The following is a 15,735-nucleotide window of genomic DNA, read 5'->3' on the forward strand; positions in this document are numbered from 1 at the left end:
TACTTGGGTGCCCGTATGCTCCACTCAGTAGTTTCATTGCTGGGCGCATGATAACTATACAGTATACAAAGCCTTCCCCACCCAGGGGAAATGTGTGCAGCAATATGTATTATAACTTATAGTACAAAAATAAAAATCACAAAAAGAACCTTTGTTTTGCTTTCTCCGTAGTCAGAAAATGTCAAGAGCCAGAATGCGCCTGAGCTGCGTAGGAAAGATGATTCCAGATTGAAATGAATGGATGAATGAATGAATGAATACAAACATGGTATAGCAATTGGTTCCACATATAGGGTTACTAGATGCTTATCACTGAAAGAGAGAAACAGTACCAAGAAACAGGTAGCCATTTCAGTAAGTCTCTGTCCACCAGAACTTTTGGATGGGCAACGGTGATTCCTTTCTTTTTTATGTAGAGCATGGATACTCATATTACGGCCCGGGGGCCGCATGCGCCCCATACCTTTACAGGCGGCCCCCTGATTAACAGGAGCACTGGGCTGCTGTTTACTCCACTGAGCACAAACAATAAAAAAGATATTAAATAGACAGGCGATGATTCGTTTCAAGCTTAAGAGGTGTCAAAGAAATGCAGCAACTTGGGAGTCCTGTGCTTAACTTTATAAACACCTTCACTTTTAAAAACATCTTGCAGCCAAAGTGTAAAATTCAAAAAGTGTATTTATTTAACATGCTGAACCTTTTCACCTTAGTATAATTAAATAAGTGCATTGAGCAGTAATAATTCAAAAGTGATAGTTTTCAAACATGAATTAAAAAAACATAAATCTTCAGCCCTACCCAGACAACAACGGCAATAGTGAACTTAAGAGGCACGTTATGTGCACTTTTTGGTTGGCCTGGCCTCCTATTATACAAGAACAGCATTATAGTTTATTGAATCAAACACAGGAGCAGGTGTTGCACAGCGCACACCCTGAAATCCTGTATTTCGAGGTCCTCTTACATGTGATAATGAAGAAAAAGGAGGCAATGTGAAATGAAACAACTGCCTACGATCACACAGTTTGGAAAAAAGGGAAAGCCGGGTTTAATCTCAGGTTTTCTGGTTTCACTTTGTTTAATCCAGCCACTACATGTATATCCTTCACTTCGCCCTTTTACCTACCCTACCGCTAATCCCTCTCAACACCATCGCCCGACCTCCACCCCGCTGGCACCAATGCGGCCCTCGCTCACATCACAGACCACACCTTTGGGCCCCTGGAAAAATGTTTGAGAGTATCGATGATGTCGAGTATTTGGTCTAAGTTCTAACGCTAACAAAGGCTCTGAAATTGAGAACCTGCTGGCACCGCTCACGGAAGGTTCAGTGTCGCCTCCCCATGTGACATTTGCTTTTTCTCTTATTTTCAGTACAACAAGTTTAAAATACGAATTATTGACGAGAAAGTGAAGACGGCCAGCACCACAGTCTACAGGTACAGTACATGGACGCTGATCACCAAAACCGAAGTCCTGTTAGCAGATGCTGGTGTATAAAGTGTGTTTGGGTGAATGTGGTCATTCCCTGGTATTTTCGTACCCAGAATGCTCTCCTACGGTCATAGCAGTGTTCTACCACATCAAGGATTAGGATGAGTTCTGGTTACTAGTAAGAAAAATCTGTTTCTTGTCAGCAGCTAGTCTTAACTGTGAGAGTCGTGGACAACCTTGGTCAGCTGGTGTCAAATTTCAGCGTTGGGCTTGTCAGTTTTAAAAGCACATTAAGCGCCAGTGCTGGTGGAACCGTTTTAATGTATAGTTTTAGTGTTGGACTGCCTACCACTGACCATCTCGTATTGCAATCAAAACCAACACGTGTGCCCAGCTCTGATGGCTGTATTCATGGTTCATTTTTAGGTTGAGCCTGAGCCAGCGCGCATGCGCTGCTCTGCGAGGCTTCTTGTAAGCCACAGCTTTCCAAATTTTTAATGTTGGTGACACACCTTTTCGACAATATTCATCTTGTGACACGGTAATGCGAGCGAGCCCGAACCACCTAAGGGGCGGTTGGTGCATTTTCAAGCAAATTTGAGAAATCAGGAAGGTTCATAAAGCAATTGTGAACCTGTTCTAACAAAGACAGTGACTGGCAAAACTGGGTGTAGGCAAGGTTAGGTTTGTACCTGAAACAAGAATATAATCATGCACACATTGACACATGCCCCAGTGATTTACGGCACAAAAAGGGCGGGTGCACACACTGCCAACCCTTTCAACCATGCTTAAAGTCCACCTGCTGCCTTGCTGAATATGAGTTATACAAAAATCCGTTCAGGAACGCGGAATTGTGTGAGTGGTAAAACACGTTTGACAGTACACCCCATCAAGTAACTGAAACCATGTCTGCCCTGCTAGATGTTTCAAATACAACTGGCTTTAAACTCGCACACAGCTGTGAAAAAACACGCAAAACAAACGCAGAAAGCCTCGCAGGCAGACACACACTCGACAACTTGCACACAAAGAAAAAGGTTCGGAAACAAAAAAAAAAAAACAGGAAGGAAAATAAATGCAGGTTGGAAAGCCTAAACATGAAAGTAACCAGACATGGTCCCAGGAGCACACAGTACAAACCAAGAGGTCCAGGGCTACAAATGGACAGCAACATGACCTGGAGGCAGCTCTATAGGTGGCTGACTCTGTGTAATACCACAGTAGTGACAGTATTGGGAGGACTGTAATAGCCCTTCGCAGCTGAGAACACCGTGCATCAATCCAAACGCTGTTCCTACGCACAGCGCACTGCGAATTGTCCCTAAGGTTTCCATTTAAATTGCAAACATATGTTAAATCATTACATCCATCATTAATCAGAATGTACACGTGAGTTTAAAGAATCATTTCATTGATGATCTTTTTTGTTTCAAAAGAATTTTATAAGCAAACAGAAAATCTTCATTCCATGAAGTGTACAAAGATACAAGTCTTAAATGCATTCAGATATACGAGACATTTGTCCTCAAAACATTTTTTGTGAATTAATTATAGCAGACCCAATACATTTCGGGTTGTGACACCCTTTATAAGGGGCAAGTGAATCTTCAATAATCTGTGAACTGTGGCCTCCTACCGAAACAGTAAAGAAAGAGAAAAGAAAATGTATGAAAAATAATACACTGTCGAACTGCAAGTATCTGTGTTAGCATTCACTGTGCCAAAATGTAAATGCGACGGGACGTGCTACAGAGGTGATGTGATACATGCCAAACTGACGTAAAGAGCTATGGATGTGTCCTATTGTGCTCAAGTGGATAAAATGATCCACTTGCCAATCCGGGAGTGGAAGTGACGCCAGAAGCCACATGTGACTCTTTAAAAAAACGTGCCGCTGTTACATAAAATAACGTGTGGTGAGTGAGTGATTAGTGGAGTGCTTAATGTGCACACACAGTGCAACCATCGAAATATGGTATGCTCAACTGTCGATTACCTACGATGTGAACACAGGTACGGAAGACCCAAATCGGTGATAACATTTCTTAACCTGAAGTGCAGGTTGGAACCTAATTTTGTTTTCATTGTTTAAATGGGGCCTGCACCATCACGGGCAAATGAAATATTCGAGTCTTTCTGTTTTTTGCCGACCCCGTTTAAGATTTCAGGAAGGACAACTATTCGATGTTATCCCGATCTCTCACCTTAACAACTTCCTCAGATGACCTGGCGATTTTACGATCATTGTCTGGGATCGGAATGAGAGCGGATGAAGTTTGCTGAAGTGCGTTTCGTGCCCAGTAGTTAAAATCTCGGTCATTCATTACAATGTTAAGGGTTCTTGCGCTCAAAATAAGATCCACGCTCATTGACAGCAGCGGAGGACTTTGCAACTGTTCGTAAAAAAATGTGGTTCTGTAAGTGTCAATTTGCATGTATTGAACTATGTTACATGAATTGTCATATTGAATGTAGCTTTTAATATTTAGTGTTGTAGTTTATATGCATTTTTATATGTAGTTTTGTACGTGTTTTATGTATGTTTTAACTTTACAGCCCTGAAGAAGTTCTGCTCGCAGAAAGAAACGCGTCGGCTGTGGCTTAAATATAAAGAAAAATAAAAGCACTTAAGAAACAATCACATTCATCTCTTCGATATGGGCTCAATATGAAATGATCGGACTGTGTATATCTGGAAGGTGGTGCAGCTTCAATATAAGAGACTGTTAACCTCTTTCAGCTAAGATTAAGAACAATATTATTCAAAACTCAGAAGAACTCATGACACCCTTGGCAGCGGGACTTAAGTGGCAGCACAGAAAGACAGGAAACCTTTTCAGGGAGTAGAGGAATCAACAGAGCCAAATAATTAAGTTACAGTGTCAAGTCGTAGGTAAGAAGTGTCTCCTCCATAGAATTGAGACACCATGTGTTCGATAAAACGGACTGAGAGTGTCAGCCTCTCCTTCACACATTTTTTAGTTGACAGTGGTCAGATCTGATCTGCTTGTGACCTGCTGAACTCCCCTGATCAAAATAAAGGCCCCCTGTCAGCTAAACCCACCAGCTCCTCTCCCACTGACAAACTCCTCATAGAACATTTGTTGTTTCTGAATGTTCCTGTGGAAATGTGTTTAGGCTGTTGGGTTGATTCAGTAAATATCCACCAGAGGGCGCAGTTGTTCCATAAGGATTCACCCCAGCAGAACCATCGCTAGTAAACGCTCTGTTCTAAGGCTGGCACCTACCATCCAAAAACGTTTAAAGACATGGGCAAAGTGGGCAATTGCCCAGGGCCCCCAACTTCCAAGGTACCCCCTTAGAAAGTGAACTTTCTATTTGACCTCTCTATTGTTTTTCTATCCAAACCTCACTTTGCCTACCTCTACTTCAGTCCCTCTAACTCGTGTCATCTTATGGCAAGATATATTAAAACTTTTTTTTGTGTGATCCTGTTAAAGTTTTAACAATTTTTTTTTAGTATTGCTTGGCATCATACAGGCTTGAATTAGCAAGAAATGGGTATTAAAATTCAAAGTTATTCTGCACAGGAAGCCCCAAAAGCTGTTTTGCCCCGAAATTCCTGATGATGACACTGCTACCATCTGGGGCTCATTTTGTACTTCTGTAGTGCACAGCTGCCCCATGCCACCTTGTTATGACAAACAAACTGTCTCTCTCTTTGTGTCCCATGAAGAGACCTCTGTTGCACTTTACAATGTTGTTGACTGACTTTTCTTACCAAAAATTGATTGCTTTACATTCACCATCAAATAGCAATTGAGGAGAAAAAATTCCATTGATGTAAAAAAGTATATCCTCTCTCCTTGAGCAGAGCGATATCCGACTAATAAAACCTTCCAATTAGTGTATTTGTTGGATTGTGATTTTATCTCTTAAAAAAAGTCAGAGTATGATTTGTCGAAGTGCCACTAGACAATGGTGCTTGAAAAACAACAAGTAGCATACCTCATAAGCATAGAATTCGAGACTTGTCGTCTAGCTGTGCAACCAAGACCCTTTTCAGTTTGGTGGGTCACACTGACTGCTCTTTCCCAGACATTCTTTTTAGGTCTCGCCTGTCGATGCGCATGCGCATCGAGCAAGGCGAGAGTATTGGGACTTATCCACTCTTTATCCACACTGCAAGGAATCGTGGCGATTCCTTGCAGTGCCCGTGACTTTTAAGCTCCATGCGCATTGAGCTTAAAAGCGCGTGCACGTCCGTCTTTGTTTACCCGCTCCGCCCCCTCCCCTTCCCGCCGTGTCGCATTTCTCCTCCCCCCTCCCCTCTCTTCCCTCCGTCTTGTTTATTTTACCCGCTCCGCCCCCTCGCATTTCTCCTCCCCCCTCCCCTCTCTTCCCTCCGTCTTGTTTATTTTACCCGCTCCGCCCCCTCCCCTTCCCGCCGTGTCGCATTTCTCCTCCCCCCTCCCCTCTCTTCCCTCCGTCTTGTTGCCTATGGGCGGCTGTGCTGGCAAGCAGCGCTGCTTCCTCTCCTCTTTCTGTTGAAACAAACAGCAGGGAGGGGAGGCGTTTCCAGGGCCAGCTCACTCTCGCTCTCTTCGTCTTGTTAGGGTTTTCACCACCAGAATCAAGGAGTGACAAACCAGCCAGTATGTACATTTTCAATTCAGAACGCCACCTTTTTTATGCACACGGATTTACACAATATTTCTGCGCAGTGTCCCGTTATTATTTCAAGGCGCTACATTTGCTCGTGACAAACATCTCACAAACCATTTCAGCGAGCAAAGACGCGCCTCGCGCTGCCTGCGTCTATGTGACAGCGCGAGACGCTTCTTAAAATAGAGCAGCGGTCGCTGAGCTCCGGTTCAAGCCCTCGTAAACTTTATTTTTTCAATGCAATACGTCTGTTCCAAAACAAGCAGGCCCTCGGCCCGCCGCTGCCGCTGCACACAGGCTCCGTTGTGCCGCTGCGGTGAATCACTCCTCCTGCAGGCGGCTGATCTCCTGGGGCTGGCGGGAGGCCAGGGCGGCTGCAGCTGGGCCTTGCTGTCTGTTCTCCAGGCCTGGGGGGCAGGAAGGCTTGGCGCTCACCAGCGCGCCCTGTTATGAATGCTGCCTGTACCCAATGTGCCCTCGTTCCTCGCCTGTGCCCGGACCCCGTCTTTTGCCTCTGGCTGTGGAGCGCTTCTCTCTGTTTCCACCTCGTTTCCCCGAGCGGGGGCCGCACCTGGTACCCCCTCCAGCCTCACACCCTTTACGCTTCCTGTCTAATGAACTGTGTTTCCATCACTGCTCTCTCTCCCTGCCAATGTCGCCTTTCTCTCCCATTGCCCTCTGTCTATGACCCTTCACCAGTCGCTGTCTCTTCTTCTCTGCCCGTCACCTCTGCAAGGGGGTCTCCTTTCTTCATGCCCTCCCGTCCTTTGTTGACATTGTCACTCTCAGCTCTCCTCACGCGCCCTCTCTCCTGAAGTGTCAGTAATCGCGGCCGCCGTTTCTCCCTCCCCTCACCTCTCTCCCTACTTCCCTCGATCTGTCTGTAACAGAGTCACTGCTCCTCCCACTCTCTCTCTCTGTCTGCCTGACGCCCTCTCGCCTATCCTCCTATCCTGCCATCTCTCTCACATCCTGACATTTCTCTCACACTCTCTCCCATCCGGCCATCTCTCTCTCCCATCCTGCCATCTCTCTCCCTTCCTGACATCTCTCTCCCTTCCTGACATCTCTCTCCCTTCCTGACATCTCTCTCTCCCATCCTGCCATCTCTCTCTCATCCTGCCATTTCTCTCACACTCTCTCCCATCCTGGCTGCTCTCTCCCATCGGGCCACCACCCTCACCCTCACTCACCCTCACTCACTCACCCTCAACCCCTCACCCCCTCACCCCCTCACCCTCACTCGCCCTCACCCTCAACCCCTCACCCTCAACCCCTCACCCCCTCACCCTCAACCCCTCACTCACCCTCAACCCCTCACCCTCACTCACTCACCCTCAACCCCTCACCCTCACTCACCCTCAACCCCTCACCCTCACTCACCCTCAACCCCTCACCCTCAACCCCTCACCCTCAACCCCTCACTCACCCACCCTCACCCACCCTCACCCACCCTCACTCACCCTCACTCACCCTCACTCACCCTCACTCACCCTCACTCACCCTCACTCACCCTCACTCACCCTCACTCACCCTCACTCACCCTCACTCACCCTCAACCCCTCACTCACCCTCACTCATCCTCACTCACCCTCAACCCCTCACCCTCACCCACCCTCAACCCCTCACCCTAACTCACACTCACTCACCCTCACCCTCACTCACCCTCAACCCCACTCACCCTCAACCCCTCACTCACCCTCAACCCCTCACTCACCCTCAACCCCTCACTCACCCTCAACCCCTCACTCACCCTCACCCACCCTCACCCTCACCCTCACTCACCCTCAACCCCTCACCCTCACACAGTGCAATAGGTCTCGGAGCATTTGAGTTAGAGCTTTTAGAATTGTTTATGGCTTTTTTTATTTGTAATTCTTTAGCATTGGCTACAGGAAACAAAAATGCTAAAGATTTACAAAAAAAACCCATAAACAATTCTAAAAGCACTAACTCTAATGCTGCGAGACCTATTGCATTTCCAATGCTTGTTACCAATGGAAGGAAGTACATGTTGAATTTTTGCAGAGGGAAGTGTATATTGTAATGTCAGTACACTGGATGTCTTTTTAGGACTAGAATGACTGTGAAATAAAATGTTAAAACCCTGTCTGTGCCCCTGCCTCCCCCCATCCCTGCTCATGCCCGTGCCTCCCCCTATCCCTGCTCATGCCCGTGCCTCCCCCTATCCCTGCGCATGCCCGTGCCTCCCCCTATCCCTGCGCATGCCCGTGCCTCCCCCTATCCCTGCGCATGCCCGTGCCTCCCCCTATCCCTGTGCATGCCCGTGCCTCCCCCTATCCCTGCGCATGCCCGTGCCTCCCCCTATCCCTGCGCATGCCCGTGCCTCCCCCTATCCCTGCGCATGCCCGTGCCTCCCCCTATCCCTGCGCATGCCCGTGCCTCCCCCTATCCCTGCGCATGCCCGTGCCTCCCCCTATCCCCCACCCCTGCGCGTGCCTCCCCCACCCCTGCGCGTGCCTCCCCCACCCCTGCGCGTGCCTCCCCCACCCCTAAGCGCGTTGCCACCCCCCCTTCCCAGCACAAGCCCTCCCCCTGTGAGAAACTGCCTGGTATATGATGTCCACTTATGTAAGTGAGCACCTTGCACCACTCCAGGCAATCCTTATGGTGATTTAAGAGGTCTTAGACAACCTTAGAAGCTCTCCAAGTGGTAGCTGTGGAGAGCAGCCTTCACGCTTAGTCCAGAAGGAGTGTAAAGCTGCTTCTTTTTCCAGAATGCAATCTTATAGTGTAGATTAAGTGAAAAAGAACCACACAAGGTATTTATAAAATTATGTGTTGATTATGTAATACTCTCCAACACGTTTAGGTATCTCTTACCCGCAGCTAAACAAAATGCACACAATACTTTGCGAATAAACACATTAAACAGCACAGAATACATGGTGGACCCCAGGGTGGGGGTAAACCATATACTAAGAAAGTTGTTTAAGAACCACGGCTCGGGTCAAGACCAGGTTGAGAGGAGGTAGAAGTGCTGGGGACCCAAGGAACCACCCATGGTGAGTGGATAGGTACCCCACGGAGAGTGTGTGCAGTACAGGAACACGGCAGCGTTCTTCTGTACAACTCTAAGTGTAAGTCACAGTTGGATTTTTAAAGATTAAGGACCCTTCGCAGTGGACCCTGATGAAACCCTGTGGAAGAGAGAAGCTTGGAGAGCCACCCCACCCATGGATACCCTAGTACCCACGTTACCTAGTCCAGGGAAATGAAATGAAAATGGATTTGTAAAGTGCATGGCTGCCCGAGAGCGTCCCAGCGCTATAGAACAAGGAATACCGAGGAAAGTACCAGCGTCTAGGAGTCCTGGGGAACAGAAAGGTTTTGAGAAGCTTTCGGAACTTCGAAAAGCTCGGCTCCATCCGGATCCTGGACGGAAGGGCATTCCACAGGGTCGCTGCATTCACTGAGAAACGGCGTCCCCCAGTTCGAGTCCGCCTGACTCTCTGAACGATAGCCAGAATGCCATGATCGGAACGAAGCGATCTAGTGGCCTTGTATGGGCGGACAAGATTCCCTAAAATAGGGGGTCCCTTCCCCTGTAGGGACTCGTGAGCAATGCATAAGGACTTGAATTTAATCCTTTCACGTATTGGTAGCCAGTGAAGGGCTTTGAGTGCAGGTCTGGCTGACGATCTGCGGGAAGTGCCAGTAAGCAGTCTCGCTGCCGAGTTCTGGACTCGTTGAAGAATATTAATTGTAGTTTCGGGGGCAGCCAAAAAATGGGCGTTACTGCAATCCAATCTTTTTTTTTTTTTTTACTAATTTATTTTTATTGCAGATTCAAATTTATCAGTTTACACAATATTCAAGCACTTTCAATTTGGCCCGAATAAAACCCCTCGGTCTCCTCGGGTATATACACAGCCATTCAGCCCACACCCCGGAGGTTGGGCGGCAATGTTTAACCAAGCGCTTCGACGTACACCAGTGTATATTCAGTGCATTTCGAGGGCCAATAATAACCTCTGCAGTTTTTTATATATTGTCCTATGAATCCCCTGTTACTAACAAAAAAAAAAACTCCCCCCCTCCCCCCCGTTGAACAGTGAAACAACTAAATACTTGCATCCATCAAACTACATGTAGAAGTAGCTCCCGCAGCAATCACACCTTCCCACCCACCTCCCTCCCCCACCCAAGCCAGTATTTCTTTTTCTAGATCTGTGGCACACTTCCTATGCAGTGGACAACTATCCCCAAAGGGGCTGTGTATGTTGCATCTGTGCAATGTCCCTGTTCCCTCAAACTCAACCCATCACCCCCTCTCTTCCAGTAGGTGGACAATCACAACCCTCCATCTAATCCTCTGTATCGTCTCCATTTAGACCACACTCTACGGAATTTCTTGGGGCATCCCCTGGCCTTATATGTCACCCGTTCAGCTGCCATGTACATATCAAGCCCCCTTCTCCATTCCTCCATGTCAGGGGGCTCCGGTGCTCCCCAATGTTTTGCGATGTCCCGTTTTGCCACCACCAACGCCAAAACCAGGAATATGAGAAGTGGACGGGCCACGTCTACCTCGTTGGTCATGCCTAGTAAAGCTAGTTTGGGCTCTTGCGTGATTGGGACCTCTAGGATCTCCTCCAGTTCTTGGAACACCTGGGTCCAGTAAGCTTGTATTATCCTGCATGACCACACCGTATGGTAAAAGCCCCCAATCTCTTGAGTGCACCTGAGACAGTTTGGATCATCAACCTTCCCCATTCTGCATAACCTCTGCCTGTCGTAGTATGTTCTGTGAAGTATGTTTAGCTGGATTAATCGCAATCGGGACTTGATGGCCACCTCGCGGGGATGCATCAGCACAGTGTCCCAATCCAGGTCTTCCATCACTCCCACCTCCGCCTCCCACGTGGCCCTGAGCTTAGCCAAATCCCCCAGCGTATGATTAGTCAGAGTCTTATATGTCAGGGACACTGCCTTCCCCTGCAGCTGTTCTTGTAGGAGCCTCCCCTCGAGAGGTGCATATTCTGGGAGATCTACGAGAGAGACCTTTTGGGCTTGCCATGCGTGTCGCAATTGCATATATTTAAAGTGCTGTGTGTTGTGAAGCCCGAAGTCGGATTTAAGTGTCTGAAATGATTTGAATTCCCCCTTGGCGATGACATCCCCTATGACGGAGATCCCAATATCATCCCACCTCTGAAAGCCCCTCAGTTTGTGGAGTTCCGTCAACCACTGGCAGTGCCACAGCGGCGTCTGCCTAGTAGGCCTCCTGTCCCAGCCCATACGACGTGTGGCCGTCCTCCACGCGTGTAGCGTCACTAACGTGGCTGGGAGGAGGGAGGTCCGCCCTGGGGTCCCATAGAGGAAACACGAAAGATTCTTGGCCGACATTGTAGCTCTTTCTAGTGCGTATGTTGGGTGGTCAGCTGGGACATGGAGCCAATCATTTATTGGCGTCAGGTGTTCCGCCCAGTAATAGGCCTCCAAATTTGGGAGTGAGATCCCTCCACTGTACTGATGCCTCTGAAGGGTGGACAGAGCCACCCTAGCCTGCTTGCCTAGCCAAAGGAAAGACCTCAAGTCCGCGTGGATCGTACGGAAAACCGACGCCTGTATCGGATAGTACTCATTTTGCAGAGCGTAGAGGAATTTTGGCAATGTGACCATTTTGTACATGGCCGCCCTCCCCAGGATAGTCAGCGGGAGCTGTCTCCACCGAGTCATATCCGCTATTGCATTTAATATGACCCTTTCCACATTCCTAGTAAAGGAGAGGTCCTCTCTCACGGTAATGAATACCCCAAGGTATTGAAAACCTTCGGTTGTTGTCAGGAGGTCGTCTGGTATATTACCCCACCGATCGTGGCCCCCAGGGTCATAGATCACTGACTTATTCCAGTTAATTCTGTGGCCCGCCATCCTGCCATAGATGTCTAATTCTCGGAAGAGCTCTGGGATCGTGGTTTCCGGGTCTGTTATGTACAGTAGGACATCATCTGCATACAATGAAATTTTTTCAGGCGACGGGCCATCGGCACCAGTTGTAAAACCGTGTATGTCAGCGTTCTGTCGGACCCTCGCGGCCAGTACCTCTATGGTAAGCGTGAACAGGAGGGGGGACAGGGGGCAACCCTGCCGGGTACCTCTCTGGATCTGGAACTCTCTGGACAGGGTCCCGTTCACCCGCACTCTGGCCCTCGGGGCAGTATAGAGGAGTCGGACCCATCGCAGGAAGTTGGGACCAAAGCCAAACTTACTTAGTACTGCGAAAAGGAACGGCCAGTGCACTGCGTCGAACGCTTTCTCGGCATCTAAGGAGAGGAACCAGTGGGGATCAGCACGGCCCGTACCTCCTGCAACCAGTTATGGGTCCTTCTGAGATTGAATTTGGTGGCCCTGTCTGGAAGAAATCCCGACTGGTCCAGATGCACCAGATCTGTGACAACCGCTCGCAGTCGGGTGGCCAGTATGGTGGCCAACAGCTTCACCTCAATATTCAGCAAGGAGATGGGGCGGTATGAGGCGCAATCCCTACGTGGCTTACCCTCTTTATAAATCGGAACAATCGTTGCCCTCGTCAGGTCTGGGGGCAGCTCTCCCTCCTCAAAAGCTCCTGCAAAAAGTCCCCCAAGATGTCGCGACAGCAAGTCTGCTGTCCGCTTGAATAGCTCTGCCGGGAAGCCATTGGGTCCCGGAGTCTTGCCGGGCCTCAACCTGGTGATGGCCTCGGTAATGTCATCCACAGTTATGGCCGCCTCTAGGGACTCCATCGACTCTACGGGGAGAGACGGCAGGATTGTGGCATCTAGGTAGCTCTGCGCCTCCTCCTGCGTGGCTAGGTCACGCGCTGCATAAAATGCCTCAAAGTGCGTGGCAAAAGTGTCGGCTATTCCCCTGTCCGTGTTGACGATGTCGCCGTTATCGGCTTGCACTTCATCAATCCATCTCGCCGCCCGCTCTTTCCTGCTAAGCCATGCCAAGAGTTTCCCCGATTTGTCACCCACATCGTATAGCCTGTGGATGGTGGCAAGGGCCTGGGTCCTCGCTTCCCCGGTCACTAGTTCCCTGTATTGTTGCTGGACATCCAGCAGCTTTCTGAGGGTTACATCGCTTTTGCAGGGTAGATATTCCCTCTCCCTCTCTAGGATAGTCTGTTCCAGGGCTGTCACCTCCTCTTGGATTCTACGACGTTCCTCCCCCCGCCTAGAGTTTATCACTGCAATCCAATCTTGACAGGATCAGTCCCTGAATAAGTAGTCTCCTCGAGTGCTCTGGCAATAGGGGAAGAATCTTTCGGGCAGAGCGAAGTAACCCCATACAAATGCCTGCTGTCTTTTTTGCTTGGGTCCTAAATGTCAGATCCTGCTCCAACCATACCCCCAGACTTTTTAATTCATTCTTTGGGGTGGGTGCGGGCCCCAGACAGGCAGGCCAGATGGAATTAGGTAAGGATGTTATATGGTGGCCTAGCAACATGAGCTCTGTTTTAGCTCCATTCAGTTTGAGACGTGAGCTATTCATCCAGGAGTGGATTTCTGAGAGGCAGGAGTGAAGATTTTCCACGCAATGTTTTTCTTGGGAGAGCGAGACGACCAGTTGGGTGTCGTCAGCGTAGGTGACTACTTTAATCCCAAATGGATTCACCACATCCTCCAGGGGGGCCATATATGCATTGAACAAGGTAGGGCTTAGTGATGAGCCCTGTGGGACCCCACACTCGAGGGGGGTTAATTTGGAGCGTGCTGCACCTTCCCAAACCTGGAAGGTTCGATTCTCCAGAAAAGATGTGAGCCATCGCCGCGCTATGCCTGACACTCCCATGTTGCTCAGGCGATGGATTAAGATCTTATGGTCCACCGTGTCAAAGGCTGCGCTTAGATCCAGGAGGATCACCATCGTTGATCCTCCTGAATCCAAGATGCATCTTGCCTCCTCCACCACTGCTTATAGGGCAGACTCTGTTCCCTGCTCTGGGCGTAAGCCTGTTTGGGAGTTGCGTAGCAGCTTATTACTTTCTAAGAAAGAGGAAAGCTGCTGATTAGCTATTTTCTCCGCCATCTTGCTGATGCCCGGTAGCAGTGAGATTGGTCGGAAGTTAGCCAACTCTGCGGGATCGAGCTCTGGTTTTTTGAGGAGCGCTTTGACCGTGGCCTGCTTCCAGCTAGGCGGGACAATTCCCTGAGTAAAGGAGGCATTAAGAAGATCTGTGATTATTGGGGCAATGGTGGCAGTTACCCGATTCAAAATATGCATAGGAGCAGGGTCATTAGGAGAACCACTCCTCATGGTGGGCACAATTTTTGGGAGATCGTCCCTTGAAATCGGGACAAACGAATCAAGGCGGGGGCCGGAGGAAGCCAGGTGCAAACGTGTGAAGTGGTTTCGGAAACCACTGTCAAACCCAATGGAGGACTTCAGGAAAGTGCCACTGCTGAAGAAGGAGAAAGTGTCCGGTGGAATCCGAAGCTGGATTCTAGATGAGAGGTACCTGCAAGCAGAGGGGACAGAGTCTATGTCACTCAGGAGTGACCAAGAAACTTGGAAAACGAATGCCTTCCGATGTCAGGTGTTGCATGATGGGTGCCGATGACCTTGACTCTACAGCTGTGAGGACCAGGCAATGCTGAGGAAAACCAGGAGCCATGGACGAGCTGTCCCATGGACGAGCTGTCCCATGAAGGATGTCGAGTCCTGGTGGGTCGATGTCCGGCTGTAGTACCAACAAGCCTTGGCAAATGCAATTAACGTAGGAATTGAAGAAGGAGCAACGTCGGGACCAGCAAGGTCCAGGGGACTCCCCACAAGCAGGGGAGTCTGAGCAGGCCCTGAGCAATCAGGTGACCTTCAAGTGGACTCACAGGCCGGAGGCACTGGAGTCACAAGAGGACCTCAAGCAGCTCTCCAAAAGAAGCAGGCCACGATGCACACAATGCTTTGTGGCTGAAGTTTCTGGTCCCTGGAGGTGCTCGAAGTTGGGGCAACTTGGAGCCCAAAGATCTTTTTGGAAGGAAGCCAACAAGCCTTTGCAACTGCAAGTTGATGTGGTGCACAGGGGTTCGGTCATTGCAACCCCCACGAGGGATACTAGCCTCAAACTTGGTGAGAGGGCAGAGCAAGCTTCGGGAGCTGTGGAAAACCACCAACTGTGTTGCAGAACCTTACGGAGTCCGGAGGAACTCAGGATCAGCAGACCGGCCGACTTAGTTGCAGTGCTGTAGGGGAGTGACTCCTTTACTCCTAGGGAGATTCCTTCAGGTGTCTTTGATGCCCACAGGCCTTGGAAGGCTCCTGTATGGTGCACAGGCACAGACGATGCAGCAGACTAGAAGGGAGACGGATTGAGCCCAAACAAAGTCCAGCGAAGTCCAGAGGTCCCAGAAGGTAGAAGAAGAAGCAGTGTCTGATCTTGAGCTTATCCCACGCCGAATCTAGGGAACTCTGGTAAGTCCTTAAGTACCCATGGGAAAGGGTTGGGATGATTATGGGGAACCTCCCAGGGGAGGGTCTGGACAGGGGGAGATGACTCCCATGTCCTTGGTCCAGTTTTGCGCCAGAGCAGGTGCCAATGGCTCCCAGGACTGGTTTGAACTGGACTATGCACATTGACAGCAAATGGGCCCCTCATGCAGACTTAGTGGCGCTTGCAAGCACACCCACCAGTTCCAATGCACCTGTCTTGGAGGTGGTCAC

General features: G+C 49.4%; 1 protein-coding gene across 1 annotated transcript in view; it reads left to right on the top strand.

The window, feature by feature from the left end:
• TARS2 (threonyl-tRNA synthetase 2, mitochondrial) overlaps positions 1–15,735 on the top strand; it is a 180,001-nt gene that overhangs the window by 68,565 nt on the left and 95,701 nt on the right. Inside the window, exon 7 of the mRNA XM_078671425.1 lies at positions 1,378–1,442. Within this exon, the coding sequence (XP_078527551.1) occupies positions 1,378–1,442 (65 nt within the window). The remainder of the gene's footprint in view (positions 1–1,377; positions 1,443–15,735) is intronic.

The sequence above is a fragment of the Lissotriton helveticus genome, chromosome 12 (assembly GCF_964261635.1).
Source record: "Lissotriton helveticus chromosome 12, aLisHel1.1, whole genome shotgun sequence".
Taxonomy (NCBI): Eukaryota; Metazoa; Chordata; class Amphibia; order Caudata; family Salamandridae; genus Lissotriton; species Lissotriton helveticus.